The 27,451-nt window shown below is 38.8% G+C and overlaps 1 protein-coding gene across 3 annotated transcripts in view; it reads right to left on the minus strand.

Moving 5' to 3' along the window:
- Window positions 1-27,451, minus strand: part of ALA2 (aminophospholipid ATPase 2) — a 93,636-nt gene that overhangs the window by 17,985 nt on the left and 48,200 nt on the right. For all 3 annotated transcript variants that reach the window (XR_737620.2, XM_010278345.3, XM_010278346.3), the window contains exons 11-17: window positions 24,803-24,899; window positions 24,543-24,652; window positions 24,260-24,424; window positions 6,568-6,722; window positions 6,398-6,478; window positions 6,098-6,218; window positions 5,560-5,666 (exon numbers count right to left, since the gene is read on the minus strand). Coding sequence is in view for 2 of the 3 variants with exons in the window: in XM_010278345.3 (XP_010276647.1) it covers window positions 5,560-5,666; window positions 6,098-6,218; window positions 6,398-6,478; window positions 6,568-6,722; window positions 24,260-24,424; window positions 24,543-24,652; window positions 24,803-24,899 (836 nt within the window). In the remaining variant the exon portion in view is untranslated. The remainder of the gene's footprint in view (window positions 1-5,559; window positions 5,667-6,097; window positions 6,219-6,397; window positions 6,479-6,567; window positions 6,723-24,259; window positions 24,425-24,542; window positions 24,653-24,802; window positions 24,900-27,451) is intronic.

Consider the following 27,451-nt stretch of genomic DNA (forward strand, 5'->3'; position numbering starts at 1 on the left):
CAAATCCAATTTAGATATGGATAATCTCCTAATTAGATTAGGAGTGTGTTCTATTAAGAGATAAAAGGAGAAGAGGGCAAACAAGACTAGAACACCTCTCTCTCTTGTTCTCTCTTGTTCTCTCCCAAGAAATCCTAATTCGACCTAGACTTTCAAGAACTGATTTTGATCAGTTTTTCTTCTAGTTTTTACAAGAAAAATGTTGAAGAACATCAGGCTCACATATCCCATTCGATCCAAGCAAGTTGGATAGAAGTTTTGCTAAAACAATGTTGCTGAACCGACTTCTCCCATATACTACGCCATCTTCAGTTGGAGGTTGGTTTTGGGACTGATATTGGGCATGAACTTCCACCTTGGGATCTGCGCTTTTGGTATCCGTATTAGGTATAATCTCCCTTTTTTATTTGGTTTCAAATCTGGTCCAGCTTAGTACAAGATCGATCCGAAAAAATACAGTTTCTCAAAACACCGGGAAATCAGTTTCTAGAAGGGTTAGAAAATTTTTGCCCAGCCATCTAGCATGGTTCGACCATCCATAAGATGGATTCTAACCCTTCCTACATTTGGAAGTAGGCAGGAGATGGATAAGGAATGTTTGGGCAACTAGAGGACTAAGTTGGGCTTTTGCACAATCTTGGGAGGCCTCAAGCGGAATTCTAACAATATGGAAAAATGAAGAGATGGACTGCTTTGAAGAATTAATTGGTAACTTCACGGTTACAACAAAATTTAGGAGAGAGGATGGGTTGGAATGGTCATTAACAAATGTTTATGGTCCAAATTCTTACAAGGGAAGGGAGGAGCTATGGCAAGAGCTAGTAGCTATAAGGGGACTGTGGAAGGGTCCTTGGGTTTTGGGTGGTGATTTTAATGTGACTAGACTTGTCACTGAAACAAACAACCTCAACCATAGGATCACCTTAAGTATGAGGAAGTTCAACCATTTTGTGGACTCTATTGAGTTAAGAGAGTTTGCTAATACTACAAGATAATTTGATATGGTCTAACTTTCAAGAAGAGCCCCTCTACTATAAATTAGATTCTTTCTCTTAAGACTAAGATGAGATTGGAGAGGGTTGGTTGTTAAAGATCTACCTAGACCTACTTTGGATCATTGCCCAATTAGATTGTCACAAGAAAGATTGGGAGGACTGTGCCCGTTTAGAAGAAAACATGTGGCTGCTTCACCTGGAATTTAAAAGGAAAGTAAAAGATTGGTGGGATGAGGACCAAGTAGATTTTAGATGGAAAGGCTACAAATTCTATAAGAAGCTACAAAAGTTGAAAGCTAGGATCAAAGAATGGAATAAAGAGGAATTTGGTAGAGTTGAAGAAAAAAGGAGACCATCATCAAAAGGATTCAAGATTTAGGCCTAAATGAAGCAAGTGGATTGAGGGCGGCAGAAAGGGAAGAGAGATGGAGATTGAAACATGAATTGGAGGAAATCAAGATGCAAATGGTTGAAGGAAGGAAATGGTAATACAAGTTTTTTCCTAACCTAGCAAAACAAAGGAAGAGGAAGAATACTATAGTAAGTTTGGATTGGAAAGGAAAAGTGTTGACTGGAGAGTAGGATATTGAAAGAGCCCTAGTGGAGCACTTTAAATCCATCTTTGACAGCCTTAGTAGATTTGAGAGAGTCTCTAGGTGATTTTGAGTGGTTGATTGGTGATAGAGAGTTGATGGATCCCTTGGAGAGACCTTTTGAGATTTAATATATAAAAGTGGCCCTCTTCTCTATGGATAGAGAAGAGATTGGAGAGAAATGAAAAGGTAGTTGAACAGAAAGGTGTACAATATGTGGGTTCTAAAAAGCAAGAGATTGGAAATTGAAACACATTGGTAGACGGAGGAGGTTTTAACATTGGGACCTATGGGTCCCAAGAGGTGGGAGAGTTTGATTCTCACGGGAAAGTAAAAAGATTTTTGGGGTTAGGTATCTTGAAGCCAGGTCGGACTGATGAAAATGGGGTATAATTCATTAAAATGTTAGACAGGTTGAGCAAAGCAAGAGGGGTGGGAATGTGGGATGACACACGTGCTCACTTAAATATGCATATGTCTTTGAGTTTTAATAAAGAAAGATCAGATGGACATAGGAAGATAAGGTCCCTTTGAAACATAGCAAAGGGAAAGAGGGGCAAATGAGGAAATTTAATGAAAGGTAATTTCAAAAGAGCTAGATCAAGAAGGGTTTTAAGGGGCTTTTCAAGTGGAACTTCAAAGGAAAAAGAGAAGCGGCTGGAAACAGAGAGATGGGAGTAGGTGATAATCAGACTTGTTCCAGAAACTAAAAAGAACCGGTGGCCAGACAACATGACAAAGTGAATAGAGGAGAAAGAGATTGCTTTAGCTTTGGATGGAGAAGGTACAGCAGGGGGAGATCTTAGGGAAAGTGGACCCAAAGACATTAGAGACAAATCTTTTAGTATGCTTTCCTGGATCTTCAAATGGTGGTAACTCCAGTTTCTGTTTGTGAAGATTCTCTTCAGACCAGCATCAATGAGAGGCAGTAAATTTTTGTGGGACATCTGAGTGGGGAGGCCTTTTTGAATGTAGAGAAGGGTGCCAATGGAATTCTTGATTTAGAAGACAGGCTTTCAGTTGAGTCCACAAAGAAGCTGAGAGATGATCTCGGAAGAAGAAGTGCTGATTTTGAGGTGACGGAGAGGGTAGATATTGGGGTCATTGGAGGTTGTGGAAATGGAAAATTTGGAAACATGTTTGGAGGTGGTTGTCAATGGGGTGGAAGTGGATTGGGTTGCACGAGAATGTGTGCTAATCATCTCCAGGAAAGGTAACAGGATGATTCAAGACTTATCAATTAAAGGAGGAGAAGATAATGACAAAGTTATAGAGGGAGAGAGTAAGTTGACAGGGGTTAAAACGGAGAGAAGAGATTCAAATAAGTCAGTTGCACAGGTTTATAATAGAAAGAAATAAAGGACATTACCACCAGGAGGAAAAACACAAATTGAAGATATAGAATGGAGGATGATTTTTTTTAAGGGCAGTAAAAAGTATTGATCAGGATGAAGATGTAATGATTAATGAAATTCATGTTTTCAAAAAAAAAAAAAGAATGAATTTAGAAGTGGTGGTGAATACTGAAGTTGAAATTAGTAAAATTATGGGTTTATTCTTTTTGGGAGGGGAGGAGTTTGAAATAATAACTTTTAGAGAGTTGGAAAAAGAGAATTTGGTAATGGTGTCCCTGGAAATAATTTTGTGATTGGGGGTGAAAAAATTCTAAAAAATCAATTGCTTTTGTTAAAAAGGCTAGCTGGCCGGGCAAGGGGGTGAAGATGAAGTTGCATCAGTTGAGAAGAGGGCTGTCAAATTTGAAGCTAGAGACAAGGATAAAAACGTGGTAGAGTCCAGTTCTTGAGTGCTGGGATGATGCATTTTCCTTCTTGATGAGTCACCTTTAGGGGTGAGAAAATGGGTCAGTTCTGCCTAGAACCAAATGAACCAACCTCAAACCAACCCTACCCAATCTGTTACCAGGTAGAGTCCAGTTCCAAATTCTTGGAACTGACCGCTACCCAGGCTGGTACCAGGGTTTGGGGGTTTACCTACCTGAACCGACCTAGAGAACCAGCCTTGGTTGGCCTGGATGGAACTAGCCTTGATTGGCCTTGGAACCAGACTTACCTTAAAACATCTCCCGAAATACTTTTGAGGATGTAAAGATTTGATCTCAAGCACTCATGGTTACAAAGACCATGGTCTCACTTGACCACTGAGCCACTTAAGTGAATTGATAATTTTTCTTCAATTTAACATTTGAATGTGTATAATAAGTAATATAAAACATAATATTTACAAAATTTAAACTATAATATAAGTTTGGAACTATATTATCATTATTATTGAAAAAGTTAATATTTTATGATTTTGATTTCTTTCAATCAAATATATTGATAGTAACATCATCAATGATAAAATTTGTGATTATGTAATTATGTCACTTTTAAATAATTCTTAATGTTAAAAAACATAACATATAGTACTATATTAAACTCGACAACATATATAACTATCTACTGAGTTTTAATGTAATGGGATGCTTTTTTTCTTAAAGAAAAGGTTCCTTTGTTGTTTTTTTTTTTGGTAAAGAACAGTTTCCATGAGTAGACCCTGGAACCACAAAGGCCAGAACCGACCCTGAAAAAAAAAAAAACTCTGTTTCTTCACCAGGGGGATCATGTAATAAACAATCCTTCTAAAATTTGATGACATCTTTTTTAGATACAGATGAAAAGGGTATTAATGAGTTGAAAATACTCTTAGGCCAATCCTTAAAGATGAGATGGGAACCACTCATTGCCCTTTTATTCCCTTGCTCTGTTGTTTCCAGCAATTTGATTTGTCTGCTTTCTCTTTTTGGCTGCAGATGGAATCCTCTAGGAGATGTGGGAAACCTATTTAAGCAAGCTGCAAGTTGGTTGGCTTGGGCAGGGCACTAGAATTTGGATGTGGGATGGGTCAAGAATTTTCTCAATTCCAAGCAATAAGACTTGGGTCTTTCATATTCCTATGAAAGTTTCACTTCTAATGTTGTCCTTTGCGTTAGGTAAATGCCATACAAGGGACAGCCTTATCAGAAGTGGTATGATCATTGACTGAGAAGTGAAGTTTTCACTTCTAATGTTGTCTTAATGCACTATAGAGTAGCCAGAACAATGTGGGTAAGCTTTACTAACCTTTTCAAGGCTGTGGGTTGTTTTCCAGAGAGCCTGATGTCACTGTTGTTGTGCTGAAGTGACATGGAACATTTGGAAGAAAGTAACTACTAGATTTTCCAAACTCAGTCCTGTAATGAAGAGGAACTACTATCGAGCATAGTAGGAACTACAACGCCCTGGAACCAGGCACATAGGATTAGAGGACTACCTGTATATACCATTATACTAAATCTTTTATACATAGTTTTGTTAATAGTCAGTTGGTATACTTTACCTTCTTCAAAAGAAAAATTGTTAGAGATTAATATGAAGTTACCATTTCAATCAAAAAAAAAAAAAAAAACAAATAATTTCTCACAGGCAACATTACTCTTCCTCAAAAATCTTCTTCTCTACAGTTGAACTTTTCACACAGGCTATGACATGTGCTAGACACAACTTCTCAGTTTGAGGAGTGTAGAGAAGCAGCAGATTGTGTACGTTGTATTAGTGTTCATCTGATGTAACATATCATCTGTATTTTATTTTGCATTCATGTATTTGTTATTCAGTCCCTCAGAGACCTCTTTGTAATTGGAAATAATATTTGTCAGTAACATATTAGACTCTTTAGGAGTGGAGGTCAACCGATTCCTTTTAACAACACTGTATACTGTTCTTTGGTTTTCCCTCTCACTCCTCAACTAATTGACTGAACCTAGGGTAGATATTTCTTCCTAGGTTACACTTAAGTACACAGAAAGATATTTTATTCAACGAACAGGGATCGGAAAAAGTTCTTTTACATAAAATTTCATATACTGGTACTGGGATGTAGACACTCTCTCATACTGACTCCCGGTTTGAGACTTTGAGTAGTGATTTTACCTTGGGTTCTGATGTAGTTATCCTCATTGTAAGTAACACTCTCTCCAAGCTTCTAGAAACTTCATCTTCAGTTTTCCCAGTAATCAACAGAAGTTGGCCTTTTGGTTCTGTCAACAGATCAAATTACAAATTATTAAGAGATAATCGATGCATAATATATAAATATATAAAATGTAACCCCAATCACATCACAGCCCACCCAGTATACTGCTGTATGTCCCAAATAGCATCAGCTACAAAGTTTAGAAATAAATCAAGAAAGGGCCCATGTGAAAATTTGGGTTAATTCTCCAGATACAGATTTAGTTTACACTATTGTGACCTATGATCAGCTTTTTAATATATTTTTATTTTTCTGTTTTCCTCCTTTTATGCTCTCTAGCCTTCCTCAAATATAATCTTCTGAGGATCAAGGAAGGAAACTGTTGGCTTTATCCTTTCAAAAGTATGCTTTATGTGTGAGGCTGCAAGCTAGAGGAAGACTTATTAAACCCTTAGCAACAGTCAAATTTTTCTTCAGAATGGGCAAACAATTTACCTGGAGAAATGAAATTGCATGAAAGTGCAATCTGGATTGCTGTACTTTGCTTATCTCCAGTCAGCATCCAAAAGTTAATTCCTGCCTTCCTAAGTGTTTCAATTGTTTCTGGAACTCCATCCTTTATATATAAAAATAAAAAATGAATAAAATTTCAGTAAAATGTTTTATTAGTAACAACATAGTATAAAAATTCAACCTTTCTGTAATATTTTTTAGACAAAAACATCACTTCTATAAAACTATGCTACATCTGTGATATTAGCAAGTATTAAATGGTCTAATAGCAACAACATTCACCTGTAGACGGTCCTCTATTGCAGTGACACCAAGTATTTCTAAGTCATGCTCTAACCTTTGGCAGACCTCAGCTAGTCTCCACTAATAAATAAATAAATAAATAGTGATTAGGCAAGGCAATAATGGTGTATGTCATTGAAAACAAGGTAGGAAGATAATGCGCCCTTTACCTCTCTATCAACCAATGTACTATTTGCTTCTTTAAACAACAAAGACCACTCTCGATATTCATCTTCCTTCAATTCACGCCAAGCCAAACATAAAGTGCGTAATCCTAATTGAGCATAATGTTCCACAGCTTCAATGAAAGTCCTTATTTGTTGTCCTGAGATTTAATCATCACATAAACACTTTAGCATTTAAAATACCATACGTGAATTTTGTCACAACAAAAAATGCACACATAAATTGTGGATGGTAAACATCAAAGAACTTAGTAACCACTTTATACCTATGCAGCACAGATATGGATACAGAAACAGACACATACAGGAAACAGTGAATTGACTCCAGATTTACAGGATACTGGGACATGAAGATGGAGATAAGTATAATATCAATCTTCTAGATTTCGACCTTCCCCTTTCTTAACGGTATATATCTTAAAAATAAGTTTTATTCTATGGATTTTGTGAATTAATCGCTATCCATATTCTCATTTTCTTTTCACCAGCAGCAAAAACTTCTATTAATGATAAAGAAGGGATTTAACATTATTTTAAATAGAATTAATTGCTATCCATTATTATATGCTTTGGAATTTAACAGTGGATATGGCTTTAAATAGAAAGGATTGGTGAAACAGGATTAATGTAGCCAACCCCATACAGTTGGGATAAGGCATGGATGATGATGATGTCATGATGATATTCTTTGGACTTTGCATTTTTATTGTTCTACTAATAAAAGCTGATAGTGTAATAGATGGATTAAAGCTCCTTTCCACTCTTTTAGTACTATTTTAATTTGAAAAGGGAAAAACACTGAAAACATATCCATGGCTTACAATACCTGCATCATACTGATACATGTATCCAGAACATATTCTGTCAGCACTAAGCCCCTAGCCCAATGTTTTGGGAAATCATAATTGTACAGTAAATAACAGTTGAAGGTTGAATTGAACTAAAACAAATCTTATCAAATATCAAAATATACTTGGCCCCTTGGAAAGTCAATTATCTCCCTTGATAGATGTTTTATTAAAAAGTGTGCTGTCTCCCATCCCCTTGTATTTGCTTTCAATGTATGCAATCCGACTGGTATAGAACATCTCATTGAAAATAAAATGCGAGACACCAAAGAGGGTTGTAAGCCAAGACACCAAAGAGGGTTGGATGAAGAATTATGGCTAAAAATGGAGGGTGGTTTTGGAGATTTGGTGAGAATGGAGAATTATGGAGGGTGGTAGTGGCTTAATAAGGGTCTAGAAACTTGCAATGGGACCCAGGGGTATCAAACAAATCTCATGGATGTTCTGGTTTAAAGGGTATTGGGAGAGCTTACAACCTATTCTCAAAGGGTGTAAGGTTCAAGTTTGGAGATGGACTTCAGGTAAAATTCTGGAGGGATGTGTGATGTGTGTGAATAAACCCTAGTTGATTCTAGGTCAAAGTAGAGAAGAAGAAAGAAGAAAGAAAAGAGAAAGAAGAAGAAGGAGAGGAGAAGAGTGTTCGGCCAGACTAGAAGAGAGGATGTTCAAAAATCACTCTCCTAGCCAACCCACTTGACTTTTATTCATAAAACTTGAGTTACAAGAAAGACAATTTTGTCCCTCATAGAAGATGGGACACATAACTTAAACTTAGATACAATAGACATTTCACTTTCAATAAGATACACCAGAATGACCAAAATACCCCTGACTCAAGCATTCTAACACTCCCCCTAAGGCTGGAGAGTATATATCATATAGTCCTAGCTTGTTACAAATGTAATCTATTCTTCCCCGAGACAATCCTTTTGTGAAGAGATCTGCCCACTGATTTCCTGAGCTCACATGAGATGTAGTTATTACCCCACTTATCACTTTCTCTCTCACAAAGTGACAATCCACCTCAATATGTTTAGTTCTTTCATAGAAGACAGGATTGGATGAGATGTGAACAACAACTTGGTTATCATAGTATAGTTTCATGGGTTTGTCAATTGAGAAACCCATCTCCTGTAGTAGGTTCTTCAGCCATACTAGTTCACATGTGGTATGGGTCATAGCCCTGTACTCTGCTTCCGCACTACTTCTTGCCACCACTGTTTGCTTCTTGCTCTTCCAAGTTACAAGATTGCCACCTAGGAAGGTACAATACCCTGTGGTTGACCTCCTGTCTGATATAGAGCCAGCCCAATCAGCATCTATGTACCCTACTATCTCAAGAGTTCCTCCATTTTGGTATAACAAACCACGACCTGGAGCACCCTTTAGGTACCTAACAATTCTCAGAACAACTTCCCAGTGAGGAACCCGGGGATGTTGCATAAACTGACTCACCACACTCACAACAAATGATATATCTGGTTGGGTAATGGTCAGGTAGTTCAACTTTCCCACCAACCTTCTGTATCTTCCAAGATCATCAAACTCTTCACCTGCATCCACACTTAACTTGGCATTGAGTTCCATAGGAGTCTCTGTTGGTTTAGCACCTAACAACCTTGTTTCTTCAAGTAGATCAAGAACATATTTCCTCTGACATAGGTTGATCCCCTGTTTTGACCTCGCAACTTCTATTCCTAAGAAATACTTTAGCTTCCCCAGATCTTTCGTATTGAAGTGGTCCTGTAAGAATTTTTTCAGCCTGTCAATTCCATTGCTGTCACTTCCAGTTATGACAATATCATCCACATACACGATTAGCAAGATTTTTCCATCTTTTGAGTTATAGCTGAACACAGAATGATCAACCTGACACTGTTTCATCCCAAAGGCCTTCACCACTTCACTGAATTTGCCGAACCATGCACGAGGAGATTGTTTCAGTCCATAGATTGCCTTTTTGAGCCTGCACGCCTTACCAGCCTCCCCTTGAGCAACAAACCCTGGTGATTGCTCCATATACACCTCCTCAACAAGATCACTATGTAGGAAGGCATTTTTTATGTCAAGTTGTAGGAGAGGCCAATCATACATAGTAGCCAATGAGATCAACACCCGAACTGAACCAATTTTAGCCACAGGAGATAATGTCTCCATATAGCCCACACCATATAACTGAGAATAGCCCTTGGCCACTAACCGTGCCTTCAATCGTTCCACACTGCCATCAGGAAGATGCTTCACTGTATAGACCCATTTACACCCAACAGTGTGCTTACCAGGAGGAAGGGTGGTGAGTTCCCACGTATGATTATGTTGTAGAGCAGAGAGTTCTTCTTCCATGGCTTGCCGCCACCCTGGGGAGGTGGTAAGGGCTTCCTGTACAGTCTTGGGAATGGGAACCGATGAGAGTAATGATATAAACTTGCAATGAGAAGCAGAAAGGTGAGCAGTGGAAACATAGTCTGAAATGGGATGAGAAGTACAAGTACGTTTACCTTTCCGCAAAGTAATAGGGAGATGAAGATCTGAGGGAGAAGGAGCAGTAGTAGGATTTGTCGACAGGTGCTGAAGTGGAGGAGGAGCCGAAGCACTTTTGCGGGTATACACTTGAGTAATTGGTGGCCTCTCTGTAGTAACAAGCATATGATGTGCATCTGCAGAAGGAATGGGAGCTACGGGAAGGGGGTCCACAACCGGAATAGGAAGAGGAACCACAGAGGGAGAAGAAGAAACCCCGACATCTGAGAAAAAAGGAACTGATTCAAAGAAGGTGACATTAGGGCACACAAACGATTTATGAAACTTAGGGTTATAACACTTGTACCCTTTCTGAGTCCTTGAGTAGCCAAGAAAAATACACTTCGTAGCTCGAGCATCTAGGTTGTCTACTCCAGGCCCCAAGTGTTGAACAACACAAACACAGCCAAAACACAGCCAAAGACTCTTAGGGTGAGAGGAAAGGGAGACAAAGTGGGGAACAACACAGAGAAAGGGGATTGACTTCCAAGGATTGACATGGGCATCCGATTTATCAGAAAACAGGATGTAAGAACAGAATTACTCCAAAAATGCTTTGGGACATGCATATTGATCATCAAGGACCGAGCAGTTTCAAGAAGATGTCTATTTTTCCGTTCAGCTACACCGTTTTGTTGCGGGGTGTAGGCACAAGAAGTTTGATGAATTATTCCATGATGTTCTAGGTATTGCTGAAATGGTGAGGAAATGTATTCTTTGGCATTATCAGAGCGAAGTATTTTCATATGAACACCAAATTGAGTGCGTATTTCAGCATGAAATTTTTGAAAAATAGAGAACAATTCACTACGGTCTTTCATAAGATAGATCCATGTCATCCATGAAAAGTCATCAACAAAGATTACAAAATACTTAAACCCATTGTATGACACCACTTTAACTGGACCCCATACATCAGAATGAACTAAAGCAAAAGGACTTGAGACACGACTATCAATTCTTGGACTAAATGAGACTCGATGATGTTTTCCCAACTGACATGACTCACAATCTAATGGTGAAAGATGACTCAAGGAAGGGACTAGCAGCTTCAAAGCCTTGAGAGAGGGATGACCAAGTCTGCAGTGCCATTGGAGAGGAGTAAAAGACGACTGAAGAGCCATTGGGGGGCCACCACCATCAAGGTAATACAAACCACCTGCTTCATGCCCTCCACCAATCTTCGTCCCCGTCTTGAGATCCTAAAACACACAAGAAGAAGGATAGAAGGTTACAAAACAATTAAGGGACTTGGTTAATCTGCTAACAGACATAAGGTTAAAAGGGAACTTAGGAACATATAAAACAGATGCTAAAGACAATGAGGAGAGATCAACATCACCAACACCACAAATAGGAGATGTAGAACCATTAGCAAGTGTAACTGTCTGAGATGTGGAGGTGCGAGAAAGGGAAGAAAATACATCAAGAGTCCCAGACATATGGTCCGAGGCTCCAGAATCAATGATCCAGGGTGAGGCTTTGGAAGCTAAACAAGTCATACCTGAATGGGGAAGTGTAGTTGTGTTCTGCTGAGATGTTTGAAGGAACTGCTCATATATTGCCCGTGGTACACTCACCATTTCCTGCCCGGAAGCACAAGTGGGTGTGGAGGGGATTGGGGCAGTTGGCTGGCTTTCAGTAATTGTGCTACTACTCTTAGATGTAACATGGTTAGCCCAAGTGTTGGGTGGACCACGCAAATCATAGCAGAAATTAACTGTGTGCCCCTCTAAGCCACAATGTGTACATTTTCTCTGAGCATTACCCCTTCCTTTTCCACGGCCTCCCCCTGACTCTCGGCCACCAGTCCGGCCACTAGCCCGGTTAAACATGTGTCCACCACGGTTGCTTGGAGGGCCACTGCTGCCACCACCACTTCTACTTCCACGGCCACTCCCTTTAGTCACTACCAAACCAGATCTATCAGAGAAGGAAGAATGTTCCACCGGCTCAATGGATGTCCTCTTAAGACGGGCAAAAACTTCTTCAAGTGAGGGGAGAGCTGATCCCCCCAATATTTGTGCTCTGACAGGCTCATACTCAGCCTTCAAGCCCACAAGGAACCTAGTCACATCAAGCTGTTCACATTGCTGTTGTTGGATCTGGACATCTGATCTTAGAGGGTGATACACATTTAGCTCATTGCGGATGTTCCTCAAACTTGCATAATACTCTTCTAAGCTTTGACTTCCTTGCTTCAAATTGAAGTACTCTTGGTATAACTGATATATCCTAGTTGTGTTGTTTTGTCCAGAGTACAACTTTCTTGCATGATCCCAGATCTCTTTGGCTGTATCTAGGAACATGAAGTTCACACTAATCTTTGGTTCCATGCTGTTCCAAAGCCATGTCATTATCGGTGCATCATCTTGTTCCCAATCACTGAACCCAGGAGAATCAGAGGAAGGTTTCTCCTCCTTCACATGTTTTACTTTCCTCTTGGCCTTCAAGAACACCTCCACAGATTTTGCCTATGGTACATAGTTCTCACCATTCAACTTGATGGATGTCATTTGAACACTTAGATAATCTGAAGAGAGCATGATGCCTGTTTTGTTGTCATTCCCAACTACAGTTGAAGCCATCTCAATTATTTCACCTTTGAATATACACCACAATCTCACACTCGTCACAAGACTTATCTCACTTATGATACCACCAACCCACTTTCTTCAACTGCACATTACACACTACACTCTAAAGCTGAAATCATTCAGTCAACACATCAAACACTTGGACTGCACACTACAGGAACATTTACCATCTACACACCACTACTGAAATTACTCAGTCATTTCATCGAACACTTGTTCTTCATACTGCAGAACTGATTACACACAAGGTCTAGGGGTTCACTTTTAAGCATTTAGAATCATAGATATGTCAGCCACCACAACACAATCAACACCACGCCACTGCTGTCGTGGACATCAGCAGTCTACTACTCTTCTTTCAGCACACATGCGAGCAAGAAAACAAAAAAAAAACATGACTGATATGTGTATCAGTTTCACCCAGCACCACAACAACTAACTTTTGAAGCACACACACACAAAAAAAAAATCAGCATTCACAGTCCATTTCTGAACACACAACAGCAGTGTCCATACCTGTATACGTCCAGCCCTCTTCGTACACTGAATAGAGGGTCTAGTATACCACTTCAACGACCACCACAACACCGGCCAGAGGCATTCTCACCTCCAGGCCCTCAAAACGGCAACTCCTTTTCAGCTCTTTATCGAGTCTTCAATCAGGTCAGCTGTAGGATGATGAAACCTACTGTGAAGCTGGCAGCGAACCTAGGAAGAAGACAGCAGCAAGAAAAACACGAGACCTTAATGCTCTGATACCATGTGAATAAACCCTAGTTGATTCTAGGTCAAAGTAAAGAAGAAGAAAGAAGAAAGAAAAGAGAAAGAAGGAGAGGAGAAGAGTGTTCAGCCAGACTAGAAGAGAGGATGTTCAAAAATCACTCTCCTAGCCGACCCACTTGACTTTTATTCATAAAACTTGAGTTACAAGAAAGACAATTTTGTCCCTCATAGAAGATGGGACACATAACTTAAACTCAGATACAATAGACCTTTCACTTTCAATAAGATACACCAGAATGACCAAAATATCCCTGACTCGAGCATTCTAACAATGCGAAATTAGGTCACTGATAGATAGATTTCCTGTTCTTTTCGAGCTGGATACTGATAAAGAAGCTCAAGTGGAAGATTGTATGCAGATGCTGAAGGAAAATGTGGTTTGGGTCCCTCAATTTAGAAGAAATTTCAATGATTGGGAAGTAGATTGCATGGTTGAAATGCTACAAAAACTATATAGCACTCAAGTGGACATAAGAGAACTGATAGAGAACTTGGGAATGGGAGAAATCTGGAAATTTTACAGTCCAATCATTTTGCAATTCTATCACCAGGTCTGAGGACCAGTCAATCCTTGCCCAGATCATTAGGTGCAAGAGTGTTCCTACAAAGGTAACCTTTTCTTGCATGGACCACCTATTTGAACAATGTTTTAACAATGTACAATCTGCTAAGGAAGGGTATGATGCTGGATGATGCAAATTGTGTTCCCTGTGATGAGCATCTAAAATTAAACCATTTATTGCTGCATTGCAAATTTTCATTCAAGATTTGGTCTAAAATCTGAAATCTGTTTGAGGTGAAAAGTTGCTGCCCAGATCAGTGGTTGAGTTTGTATTACGCTGGTAGGTTAGTAGTTTAACTAAGCAGGGAAAATTGGCTTGGAATATTACTCCTGCAGTGGTTTTTTGGTGCATTTTGCGATAGAGAAATGCAAATATTTTTCAAGAACAAAAGTAGTTCTATAGACTCAGTGTTTCAGAAGATTTTGGGAAAAAAGTTTTCTTGGCTCGCTACAAAACAAAATGCTTAAAGACAGAATTTCATCTCCTTTTTTTGTACATAAAAATGATTTTGTAAAGCAGGATTTGGAGGTACAGTGCCGTATGGGCAGTTTTTGTATAATCCCTGTGTAGAGTAACCTGTTGTACATTTTTAAAATAAAGTTTCTGAAAATGCAAGAAGTATAAAAGCATGCTCTTGTACAATTTGTTGCTATGTAAATGAAGCCCAAAAGGAAAATTCTTTCAATTTGTGAACCCATATTTTTCCTCTGATGTTTTTTTTTCCTTTTTTTTTGTGGGAGCTCTATGAGACCATAACTTCCCTTAATTCTCTTGTAAATGTTTGTACTTCCTTAATTATGCACTTCTTAGCTAGAGAGTGTGCAGTTACCTCTGCAGTGGCTTCCATTGTCATTTCATAATTGGTTGGACTTGGCATCACCTCTTGCATAAGCTCTACCCAAACTGCAACAATTTACTCAACACTATCTTCTACCATGTTTACCAACACCTATGGAGCACCCTCTCATTGCACCTTGATTTTGATCCATCTCTTGGTTAATCTCTACTCTAGTGAGTTGTACACACCCATGTATCCACCACACAAGTCACCTATTTCCTGAGCCATTGTTTCACTCTGGAGATGCAATGGTAAGCCAAATATAAAAATCCAGGTTTCCCATAGGGGTGATGGTATTCTATTCCAACACCAAATCTCCAGGGACCACCAATCCAAGTTTAACAACAAACCACTCAGTCATCTATTCCCTGTTTAGGATTTGGATCATCTCCTCTGCTAATGGGAGGATGAATAACATTCTCTATCCTTGGAAGTGGCATACCCTCAAACCAAAAGGCACCCCCAGTCACCTACCAACTCCGCACCTCTTGCACCGATATGCCATCTCTGTCAAAATAATACACCGGAATGATTTAAAGAACAATTTGTACTTTCCTTTCTTCTCCCTATCAGCTCCAAATAAAAGTGCTTCTGTCCAGACTTCACATACAACTACCTTCTGTTGGTTATGTCACAAATGAAACCACTGTGCTGAAGCATCCACAACCCTCACACCTCTGTGTATCGGCAAAGGTGTATCGGTACTTTGAACAATACTCCCCCTATCTTTTTAGTTGTTTTGAAGTTTCAGTTTTAAACATACTTATATATTTTAAAAAAAATGGGCTCCCAAAAACACCTTAAACAGGTCATAGGTGTATTGGGTGTCAGAGTCAAGTCAAAAAGACAGAGATAGAAGATAGAAAAGAATAAACAGTTTGGTGGGTGTGTCACCTTATGACTATCGACACCCTAAAAGAGATATTTATAATAAAGAAAGTAAAAGGACAAATCTGCCCTTAGCATACAAAATAAAGAGTACAGAAAATAGATGTGCAACAAAAGAAGTAAAAGTACAAAAATAGCTTGCGGCTAGATCTTCTCACCGTCTCTACACTCCCCCTCAAACTGATGCCTACGAATAAGCATCAGTTTGTCCATGAGAAAGAGATGCCGAGCCTGAGTCATTGCCTATGTCGATAGGTCTGCCAATTGGAGCCCGGAGGAGACATGAGGAAGAGATATAACACCCTCAAGAAGGAGATCGCGGATGAAGTGGCAATCAACTTCTATGTGTTCGATGCGCTCATGGAAGACAAGGTTGGAGGCAATTTTGATTGCACTGACATTGTTTGCATATAGAGGAACAAACGGTGATGGTTCATTAAGTATTTCAAGTAGAATAGACCGGAGCCATATGATTTCACTACACACGGAAGACATAGCTCTGTACCCAACTTTGATGGAAGATTTGGATACAGTAGGTTGTTTCTTGCACTTCCACGGGATAAGGGAGTTGCCTAAGAATACACATCGGCCGGTAGTGGACCGTTGGGTGTCAAGGCATGCAACCCAATCAGCACCCACATAAGCCTTAAGGTTAATGGGAGATGAAGAGTAGAAAAATATCCCATGTGATAAAGTGCCCCGTACATATTTAATGATCCGATGAACTGCGGATAAATGAGGTTGTCTCGGAGAAGACATGAACTGGCTCACTAGTTGAACTGCATATGATATATCCGGCCAAGTCATGGTGAGATAGATTAAACTCCCCACTAGTTAACGGTAAAGAGTAAAATCTTCCAGAAGAGAACCATCATCTTTGCTGAGTTTCAAATTCAGTTCTAGTGGGGTATCCACAATCTTGGAGTCACTGAGATTGGTCGGTTTAACTAGATTAGCCGCATATTTTTGTTGGTTAACAAAATAGCCCTGAGAATTTCGGCTCACTTCAAGCCCCAAGAAATATATCAGAGGCCCCAAGTCCTTCATCTTAAAGGATTTATTGAGTAACTGTTGCAGCTCAAAAATTCCTTCTACATCATCCCCTGTAATGAGTATATCATCGACATAAAGAAGTAAGATTGTCACTCCCTGCTTCCGCCTTAAAATGAATAAAGAATAATCTGAAGAACTTTGGATAAAGCCTGCATCAGTGATAACAGATCTGAACTTCTCAAACTAGGCTCTAGGAGCTTGTTTTAAGCCATAGAGTGACTTCTTCAAACGACAAACAAGTTGTGGGTCTGTACAATATCCAAGAGGGGACTTCATATAGATTGTCTCCTTCAACTCCCCATGGAGGAAAGCATTCTTTACATCCATCTGATGGATTGTCCACTGTTTGGCTGTAGATATAGCCATTAGAAGTCGTATAGTGATCATTTTTGCTATTGGAGCAAATGTCTCCTCATAGTCTATCCCATATTCCTCTTTATAGCCTTATGCAACCAACCTAGCCTTATATCTATCTAGGCTGCCATCAGATTTTAGTTTCACGGAGTAGACCCATTGACTCCCTATGAGAGATGTCTTAGGTGGAGCTTTGACCAAGTCCCAGGTGTCATTCTCAAGAAGGACTCGGATCTCAGAATCCATGGCATCTTTCTAGTGTGGTTCTACTATAGCCTGTTGGTAAGATCTGGGAATGTCTGTGGTAGATAAAATAGTAGAAGAACTATGGTTCAGTGAAAAGCCATAGCAGTTAGGTGGGCGAGAAATGCTAGAAGAACGACGTAAAGTGGGTACAATGGGTTCAACTGGAGGATCAAGTGCACTTATTGGGGCAATTGGAGTGATTGGATCAGCAGTTGGTGGTGGAGCGGAGGGGAGCATTGAGACTGAAGAAGATCGTTGCTTCTTTAAGTAGGTCTAAAGTTGTTGCGAAGGTGATATTGGTATGATTGAGGTACCTATAGAGTCAAAACTGTGCAACAAGGAAGTGGAAGGAGCTGGAAATTTTACAATATGTTAAAAAAAACACACTCTCAAGGAAAACTACATTACGAGAGATTCGAATATGATGGACTAAAGGATCATAGCAAGGGAATCCTTTATGTTTAGAACTGTAGCCCATAAAGGCACACAAAGCCACTTGTGTAGTTAGCTTTGTGTGTTCATAAGGTGGAAGGTGAACAAAACAAGCACAACTAAAAACCCTGAGCATAGATAGATCTGGAGGTTTGTGGAAGAGAAATTGAAAAGGGGAAGAATTATTTAAAACAGATAAAGGAAGACGATTTATGAGATATACAACAGTGCTGGCCACCTCCACCAAAAACCAAGAGGATATATGAAAATCTTGTAAAAGTGTTTTGACTACACTCAAAATATGCCCATTCTTTCTTTCTGCTACCCCGTTTTGTTGTGAGGTGCCTGGACAGGATTTTTAGGATTGAATTCCGTGTTGTTTTAAGTAAGTTTGGAAATCCCCATCAAAATACTGTTCCCATGAATCCGATTGTAGCACACATATTCGTGCATCAAATTGGGTAGTGACATAAATATGAAAGTGCTTAAATACAAAATAAACTCCAGGATTTCTTTCGAAGAAAAGAAACCCAAGTGAAACGAAGTGCAATCATCAACAAAGGTTACGAAGTACTTATAACCCAACCGTGAAACAACAGGAGATGACCAAACATCACTATGTATTAAATGAAAAGGATCTGTGGCATGCTCAAAGTGAGAAGGAAAAGGTAAAATATGACTTACATAAACCACAAGTAATGAAATCTTTATTAACATTCTTAAAGGAAATAGCATAAACAGGTAAACTACTAGAAGCAAATAACTGATCAGGTTTCTTACAAAACGGATGGCCAAGGCGTTTATGCCATAAATGCCAATCAATATTACAATTAAAGGACTAAAAACCATAAGTAGTAGAAAGCAAACAAGAAGTAGAAACGAGTGCAGCCTTATTCTTCTCAAACTCTAGAGCAAATAGTCATCCCAATCTATGCCCCTTCCCCTTCACCTCCCCAGTTTGCTGGTCCTACATCAAGCAACCATCATAAGTGAATGAGACAGTGTTACCTTCCTCTACAAGTTAGACAATAGAAATCAAATTGGTGGTGAGCTTAGGTACAAATAAAGTTTTGGATAAATGAAACGGAAATGATTTAGAGGTAGATAAATACAAATCATCACAGCCAAGTATATCTAATTTTTCACCATTTGCAGTAACAATGTGTTTATTGGGAAGATGGGGTTTGGGATACTAACCAAGTGTGGCCCTCGTCATATGGTTAGAGGCTCCTGAGTCAATATACCAAAGGTGATTTGGTGAGGGACAATAGGTTGGTAACTTACCAGATAGGCCAATAGTAGAGAAAGCTGAGGAGATGACCAAGGACATGAATTGTCGAATCCATTCTTCAAACATGCCACCAAAGATGTCATTTTGGCCAGCCACAAAACTAGTGGAGGAGGCATCTGATCCATCTACAGCAGTTTGATAGGCCTTGTAGCTTCCTTTCTTCTGATTTGATCCACCACTTTTCTGAGGCCAAGTAGGGCATTCAGTAATGATATGGCCAAACAAATTACAATAAGTGCATGTATTCTTTTTCTTGCAATGGGAGACAACATGCCCAAACTCCTTACATTCTTAGCATTGTACTTTAGAGAAGTCCTTCCCTTTCAATTTTGTTGCCAGGAAGACAACAACAATGTCGGAATCTGTTCTCTAATCAAGAGTGGTCTGTGTAGTAAATTTAATTTTAGCTCTTAGAATTTCCCCAAGAATAGTATCTAAGTCAGGAAGTGTTCCTCGGCTCAGAATATTAGATTTGACAACTTCAGACTCAGGCCTAAGAAGCATTAGAAAATGCATAATCTTCCTTCTATCAAAGTGTTCTTTCATATACTTCACGCAACAGTCTGACGAATCCTTTCCCATGTGTACTAACTCGTACTCTGTCCAGAGGTTAATAAACCCTGCATAGTATTCCTGGACTTTCCTTTCTCCATGATAATATGAGAAGATGTCAACCTCTATCTGGTACTGCCTAGAGGTGTTCAATTGCTGATAAACTTTCTCAAGGTACTTGTACATCTCATAGACAGTCCTGTACCCTCTCATAGGGATTGCAATGTCGGTTTCAACTGATCCTAGGATCCATGATGCAATTTTTGCATTGTCGATCTTCTACTAATTAAGACCCTTAATATCTGAATCATCAGGTTTAGCTACATAACCATCCAAATATCCCCAAAGATCCATGGCTTCAACATGGAATTGAAAGTTAAACTTCCATAAAGCATAGTTTGTGCCATTGAATTTAATAGGGAGAACCCCCATCCTTTCTAATGCCATTGAAGGGCAAAAGACAGCAATGCACACTTCTAGGAAATCAATAAAATTCGAACCAGAGGGTAGAAAAGATAGTACCTTTCAGTCAAGGTCCAAAAAAGGTAACTGTAGTGTTCTGCTGAACTGAAAAGTGGATTGAAACAAAATCAAAATGATGCAAACCAAACCAAAAGAATTCAGTAGATCTGCTCTGGGCGACACCAAATCTAAGATTTCAGGCTGATCCGGTGTCTCTACAAGGAGATCCAAGAAGAAGGAGAAATCTGATGGCACAACAGTCTAGAGAAATGATCTGTAAAGTTCAGATCTGAAGCATCTCTAGGGAGAAGATTCAAAGACACTCAAGAGCCTCCCAAATACTGTTAGAAAGTTCTTGAGACAGCAGCAACAGAGATGATTGAAAAGATACTAATATAATATATGCAGATCAGATCATGACTTGCTCTAATACCATGTTAGAGTCAAGTCGAAAAGACAGAGATAGAAGAGAGAAAAGAACAAACAGTTTGGTGGGTGTGTCACCTTATGACTGTAGACACCCTAAAAGAGATATTTATATTAAAGAAAGTAAAAGGACAAATCTGCCCTTAGTGTACAAAAGAAAGTACAGAAAATAGATGTACAACAAAAGAAGTAAAAGTACAAAAATAGCCCTATGGCTAGATCTTCTCACTATCTCTACATTGGGAACCAAAATATATGATACAATATGCCTGATACGATGCGTACCGTATTGAAAATTTGATACTTGCTTCTCTGTCAAAAGTAACCCACTAGACATTCTTGTGATTTTTTTTTCATAAAACTAATAAAACATATTCTATCTCTCAAAAAAGTGTTTAGTTTAATGAAAACATTTCTTTGCTGAAAAAAAGTGTTTCAGTATGCTTTAAACAACCCAAGCAAGTCCTGTTCTAGTAGGGGTTTAAAAGATAAATGACGAAGTACAGTCAATTGTTAGCATGAAATAAATAGATTGTATGATTTATAATCAAATTCTAAGATTCAAACAATAGTAATAGGGTTTTCTTTTCAGAAAACAGATTCAATTATAATATTTGAAGCAGAGTTCTTGGGATTAACAATTGAATAATGAACTATCTCATAAGATTTTGACAACATTATTCTAGCAATGTATGGTTATCCAGGTAAGACAGTTTTGCATATGTAAGCAAGTTTGCAAGAAAAGCAAATAAACCAAATGAGATTGTTTGGAATATGTAAAGAAGACTTCTTGGATATCTAACCTAATTTAATACTTTTTTGACAATAATAAAAAAGAATTTTTTACGAATAGAAAAGCAGGATACAACAGCAGGTGATGAGCAATCACCCCAAAGAAAATGACAAACTACAAAATAATCCTCTATCTCCCAGCCAAAAAAATAAAAAAACCAACCCAAACAAGGGAACCTTACCAATTGAATCAAGAATGGGAAAACCCAAATCAACAACCTTGCATCCCAAAAACCACCCAAAACCAACCACCAGAACCCAAAAAACAACCAAAATCTTAACACCACCTTTCAGCAGAATCAGCACCCCTGCCTTCCCAACTATCTCCATACCTTTATCAGACACATCCCCCTCTCCCTTCCCCAAAAAATCCAATTAACTTTCCTCATCTTTTCCCAATCCATAAAAGCTTTCCTGCACTTCTGTGTTGACCACTTCATCCAGATCCTTTTTTTCAACTGGTCTTGTTTGATCCAAAATCTATTCATCCTCACTCTCCACTACCTCTGAATCTTCACCATTCTTATCTGTTCTATCATCATCATGAAATAAATCTATTAACTATGACTGCACCCTTAGTCTGCACAAAATCTTGATCTATGACTTGTGGGGAATCTTCCAATACTTAATGCTTTGGTCACATGTTCCAACTAGCCAGCACTTGAACCCCTTATTTGTTTTTCAAATTCAAAGAAGTTCCACTGATGTCTCCATTTTCTTTTACCAAAGTTTATCTACTTAAACCTTCTTTCTTCCCAAATCTTTCCCTAGCTTCCCTACCACAATTTCAACACAACTTCCTTCCTCAACTAGACTCTCACCTGAAGTTGGTTCAATGAATTGCCTATCAAACACCATCTCTGACAGTTCCAATTCAAATGGGCACTGTTCAACATCTCTTGACTGTGCAGTTGTGTTTCACTCAACTTCCTTTTCAACTGAACTAATGGTCTGAACCCTTCTTGTTTTTGCACATCCTTTCCTTGTTGTTGCTGTGCTCAACTTGGTCCCCCTCCTTACCCACAACTGTAACACTATCATCTGTAACATGATGCACCAGAAGATCTGATTCAAGTGCAAGACAAGCCTTGCAGCCTTTGTCAAGCTTCTCACATGGTGTCGGCTGTAAAGCTGCTTTTTCCTTCAAATTAATTTGATCCTCACAAACCATCAAAGAATTCAAACCCTCTTATCAAACAAATTTAGTAATTACCCATTCCCACTCTTTTTCCTTTTTTTTCTAGGCTAAGGCTATTTCCCAAATGATGTTTCTTGAAAAGCACACTTTTCCTCCTGAACATCTTTGCCTTAATCCAAGCCAAATTGCTGTTCTACCTACTGTCCCACCTTCTTCCTTAAAAGAAGAAATTTTTTCAAGTCCTCTCCCTGAAGAGGAAACTAGATTGAAGTTTTTCTCTATCAATGCCTGGATGTATCCAACCCTCATGTGGTCATTAAGTTCACCACATGACCTCACCTTAATAGCCTTGTTACCACGTGCGGTCGAAAGAGACATTGTCCCTTTATGTTTTGATATTCTCCTTTAACTTCAGCAACATGTCACCCTCATCCTCATTAGAAGACTCCAGAAACTCTCCGGACCTTTCTTGTTCTACATGGTGGGGGTCTGACTCTATACCCTTCAACTTCCTTGCCAGTCCAGTTTCCTTAGGAAGTTTTCAGAGATTTTGAAATGCTCCACTGGTGAGTTTCCACATGGGAAAGCAATGGCCAGGTCATCATCTTCTACCTTGAGATGCTCCTTCCATAGTTGTAACTCCAGGGACGATAGGATCCAGACTTTGTAGCAAATTATATCGTGCAAGACCTTAACCACTCTTGGAATCTTCTCAGGTCTATCTCCCACTACAATGGTTGCAACTTACAAGCCTAAGATTGCACAGCTTCAAAGTTTCCTGGTTTAATGAGATGAAACTACCACACATCTCCCCAATCATCCTCAAGACACTCTTGGTCCAAAGATTAAAAGGTAATGAAGCTGGAAGATGTTCACCACTGGGCACCACCATGTCAAAAAGAAGGTACCCATCTCTGTTTTAACTGATAGGCTTCCTCCATTATCAGGGGTGAGTTGAAAACCACTGTTTTCTCATCTTCAAACGGCTTTAGCCTTATTTCTTTGTTCATCTCTCTCGAGAGGGCTTCTTCAAGTTCCTTCCTGCCAACAGGGACCTTTTCTTTTGTGACCACCATTGTTGTACTCCATTCCTCAAAACGATGATCAACCACTCCTTTCGCCTTGGGTTTACTTGCAACAATAATCACACCTTCCTTCTCAGATAACTCATCTGCGAACCCAATACATCCATCTTCTTAACATCATTCTTCTTTAAATCCAAAAACCATTGAATCATTTCGAAAACCTAATCCAACCAGATGCCCTCCACCCCTCTGTAATGCAGATCCATCTAGGCTTGAGTCATGTTCTTCTTCAGCACTATCAGATAGGTTCCCCTACATACATATGCATGCATCATACAAAAATACATACATATGTATGTATGCTTTAATAGTTTTAGATCAAATATGTTTCAGTGTAATACAAGTATGGGTACTCCTAAAGCACCATAGCTTTATCCCCATGTATAGTTAACCTTAAATGGCCAAACCTAAGTCTAAGAAAATTTAAGAAGTCAGAACATTTTCTAAAAGCTAAAAAGAAGTGAAGAAATTGAATTAACCCAAATCCAATTCAACCCAAAGTCATTGGATTGGTTAGGCTATGCTTGGGTATTGAAAAACTCGGGTTGGGTTAGGGTTGACCACAACCTGATCTAATCCAGCCCGATTTTCACCCCCTAACTTTACACAAAGGGATAGAACATATATATCCAAAATGAAAAATCTAACATAATAAGATATCTTGCGACTTTATAAATGTGAAAGAAGAAGATTAGTGCAACAAGAAAAAAATATAAGCATCAACTAGAAATAAGAATATTTGTAGAAAATTTGTGAGGCATTGAAATCTTCCATTCAAGTGACTGAAATTCATCAAAGAATAGAGTTACCAGAACATGCATATGGAAGAATTGCTTCATCAGCTCCTTTGGACAATAAGAAAATTTTTCCATTCTGACAATCTTTTACCACCACTGACATTCTTTTCCTATCAGAAGTGAACTCAAGGGTATCCAATAGCTCATAATGAATGATTGAGCCATTTAAATTGATTTCTGCAAAATATTTAATCTGAAATAACTAACAACACCACAACAAATACAGATACAATCTGTACAGTATATTATAAATGTCAGGAAACAAGATATGGATCTCAAGAAGGTTAGCTAATACCAAGAATATTTGCATTCTTGTTGAAAAAAGTCATATGCAAGTGAGATGCAGCACGAACAAGAGCATCTTCATCCTGAGATTGTGCTTTATAAGAGATAGCTCCACTTTTGCTGCAGACCATAAAAAGAGGGTCAATGGATGTAATTTCAGAAGATTCACCTCAGGTCCAAGTGCTGCAATGCAATCTCAGCTCACTTCCCAAAAACCACAATGTTGATATGAAGAAACTACAGAAAACTTTGTAAAGTTACTAAAACTACCTTTTAGTAGGTACAACTGTATTGCATATTGCCATTACTGTAAGGAATCTGATAACATCAGGAGAGTTATTGGACACGGCATTGAGCAGCTCCACATCTACAGGTCAAAGGAAAAGGTACAATTAGTAAGATAAAATGAAAGGTGTTGTATACATCTATAATTATATATAAGATCCTCATTACATGCAAAATCTTAAAGACATGCAGATAATTATACGAGAAGCTGGGGGGGGGGGGGGCAGAATTCAATAATAATACATGACAGAAAGGAACAACTGCGGATGGTATAGTTGTCAAGGCAACAATTAGGTGACAAGGTATCCATGAAGGGTTACTTCACTTAAGTTCCTAGCTGTTTTGTATGTGGCATTATGAAATATTTTATATATTTTTTTATATTTGAGATTATAATAATAAAATAGACATTATTAAATTAAATTATTCATTTTGTTGGGTTATATACTTGTTTCTTTTTATTATTTTCTTATTTGTTAGGGTTCAATCAACACACATGTTGGTGTATGCTGTCCTGAACCCTTGAAAACTTCAAACCTGAACCAATAAGCAAGGAAGAACTTAAAATTTTGTCCAATCAATACATTCTTCTTTTTCTTCTTCTTTCGTTCTTACATTTCTTCTTTTCTCTAGGACAAAAATAGAGGCTCAGCCTCTAATTACAAGTGAAACTGTGAAAGATGGTTATTGGCTGCTATGGAACCCAGGGAATTACCTCAGGATTCATCATCCAGGCCTTATCCCAATTTCATGGGGTTGGCAGTTGGCTACATGAGTCCTGTTTCTCCATTCCATTATGTTTAAAGACACATGCATTGTTAAATTATTCTATCCAAGTCCTTTTTAGTACCCTTAGCCCTTTTAGCCCCTTCAACTTGCAACAAATCACTTCTTGCAGGTGCTGTTGATGGTCTTCTATGCACATGACCCCAGGATTAATGATTTTTGTTTAAAAAATCCATTGCCTATGCAACAAGGAACACCCCCAGCCCTCCAAATCGCCTAGCCTCACCTTGGTTCCGTGGAGGATAGAAACAAATTCAAGATGTTACAGCAGCACAAATCTCAGAGCCCTCTAATAGTAGAACAGGTTTTTCTGTTCTTTTTTTGGTAAAAATAGGATTTTCTCATTGGTTATTATTTTTTATGCTCTTTTCAGTTGGTATAGGAAAGAGATTTTACTTACAGTGAGAAGTTGCATGGAAGAAAACTAGAGGAGCATTAAATACTAAGGGTCCATTTGGTTAACAGTGGAATCAGAATCAAAATCCCTCAGAATCGGAATTGGAATAGTCTGTTTGGTTCAGACAGGAACCAGAATGGGAATTGGAATCGGAATCAGCTGGATTCCCAAGTGAGGAGGGAATAGCCATTCCTCAAATGGGGGATTGCAACTCCACCAGGAATGGGAATGGGATTCCCATTACATCCAACCAAACAGTTGAAATCGGAATGGCCCATTCCAATTCTGATTCCAGACCCAATCCACGAACCAAATGGGCCCTAAGAAACCTATATTCTAATCCCCTTAAAATGCACTGTCCATCCATCAAAAATCAACTTTGTTTATCTGATTGAACACTTATGGAACTAAAGCTTAACCTAGTAACAAACTAACAAAACCATACAGCACATAGGAAGTCCACTAGCCTCACCATCAAAGATACTTCCCTCTCTTCTGAAGGGTGTGACTTCAACATCTGCAACTATAGAGAATTCTCTGACAACATTTTTGTAGATTAAATGGACAGTCATATGTCATAGATAATTTCTGCCTTCTTTTGACAATAATAATATGATGGTTATGACAGTCATTTTTCTTTTTCTTTCCCAATATGAATTAAACAGATCGATTTAGTGTTTATCCACAGGAAAAGAATCAATATCTGCGACTTAATCCAAAGGAAAAAGAACTAATTGGTGTGTTATGTGCAAGGCTAATGGAGAATCTTGCTTTCACTTATTAATCACTTGCCTGTTTACATCTTTTATTTGGGAATGGTTTTTCTCATTGTTCAGGAGTAGGTGGTCTCCTCTGACGAATGTGCAGATCTTGTTTGCTTCTAACTTCTTTAGGTGGTCAGTGAAAAGAGGAAGAGTGTTATGGAGATGTGTGAGGGTGGCAGTTAGCTGGACCATTTGGGAAGAAAGGAACACAAGACTGCTTTCAGGTAAGGAAAAAAATAGAGAGGCTGTCAAAGAAACAATCATAGTGAGAGTGATACATTGGGTAAAATCTATGGAGATGTTTGATGCCTGCTCAACTAGTGATCTCCTGAATAGTTGGAAGGAAGTGGCCAATTCCATGTAACACAAGTCCACTACAAGTCGTATTTGGTCTCCACCGTTGAATGACTATATAAAGTTAAATTTTGATGGAAGTAGTTCAGGTATTCCAGGCTCCTCTGGTATTGGAGGCATGTTTAGAGACTGGGAAGGCAGATTGGCCTCTTTTTGGGTCCAATTGGAGGAGGTGATTCTTTAAGGGCTTAGATGTTGGCTGTCATGGAGGGACTGCAAAAGCCAAAGGAAATGAATATAAGAAAGCTGGTTATAGAAGGTCTTTCCGAGCTGGTAGTGGAGTGGCTGAAGGACAAGGGTTTTGGGTTTTTTAACAATGAAAAGAAAAGGTTT

The sequence above is a fragment of the Nelumbo nucifera genome, chromosome 7, assembly GCF_055504915.1.
Source record: "Nelumbo nucifera cultivar China Antique chromosome 7, China Antique-T2T, whole genome shotgun sequence".
NCBI classification, from domain to species: domain Eukaryota; kingdom Viridiplantae; phylum Streptophyta; class Magnoliopsida; order Proteales; family Nelumbonaceae; genus Nelumbo; species Nelumbo nucifera.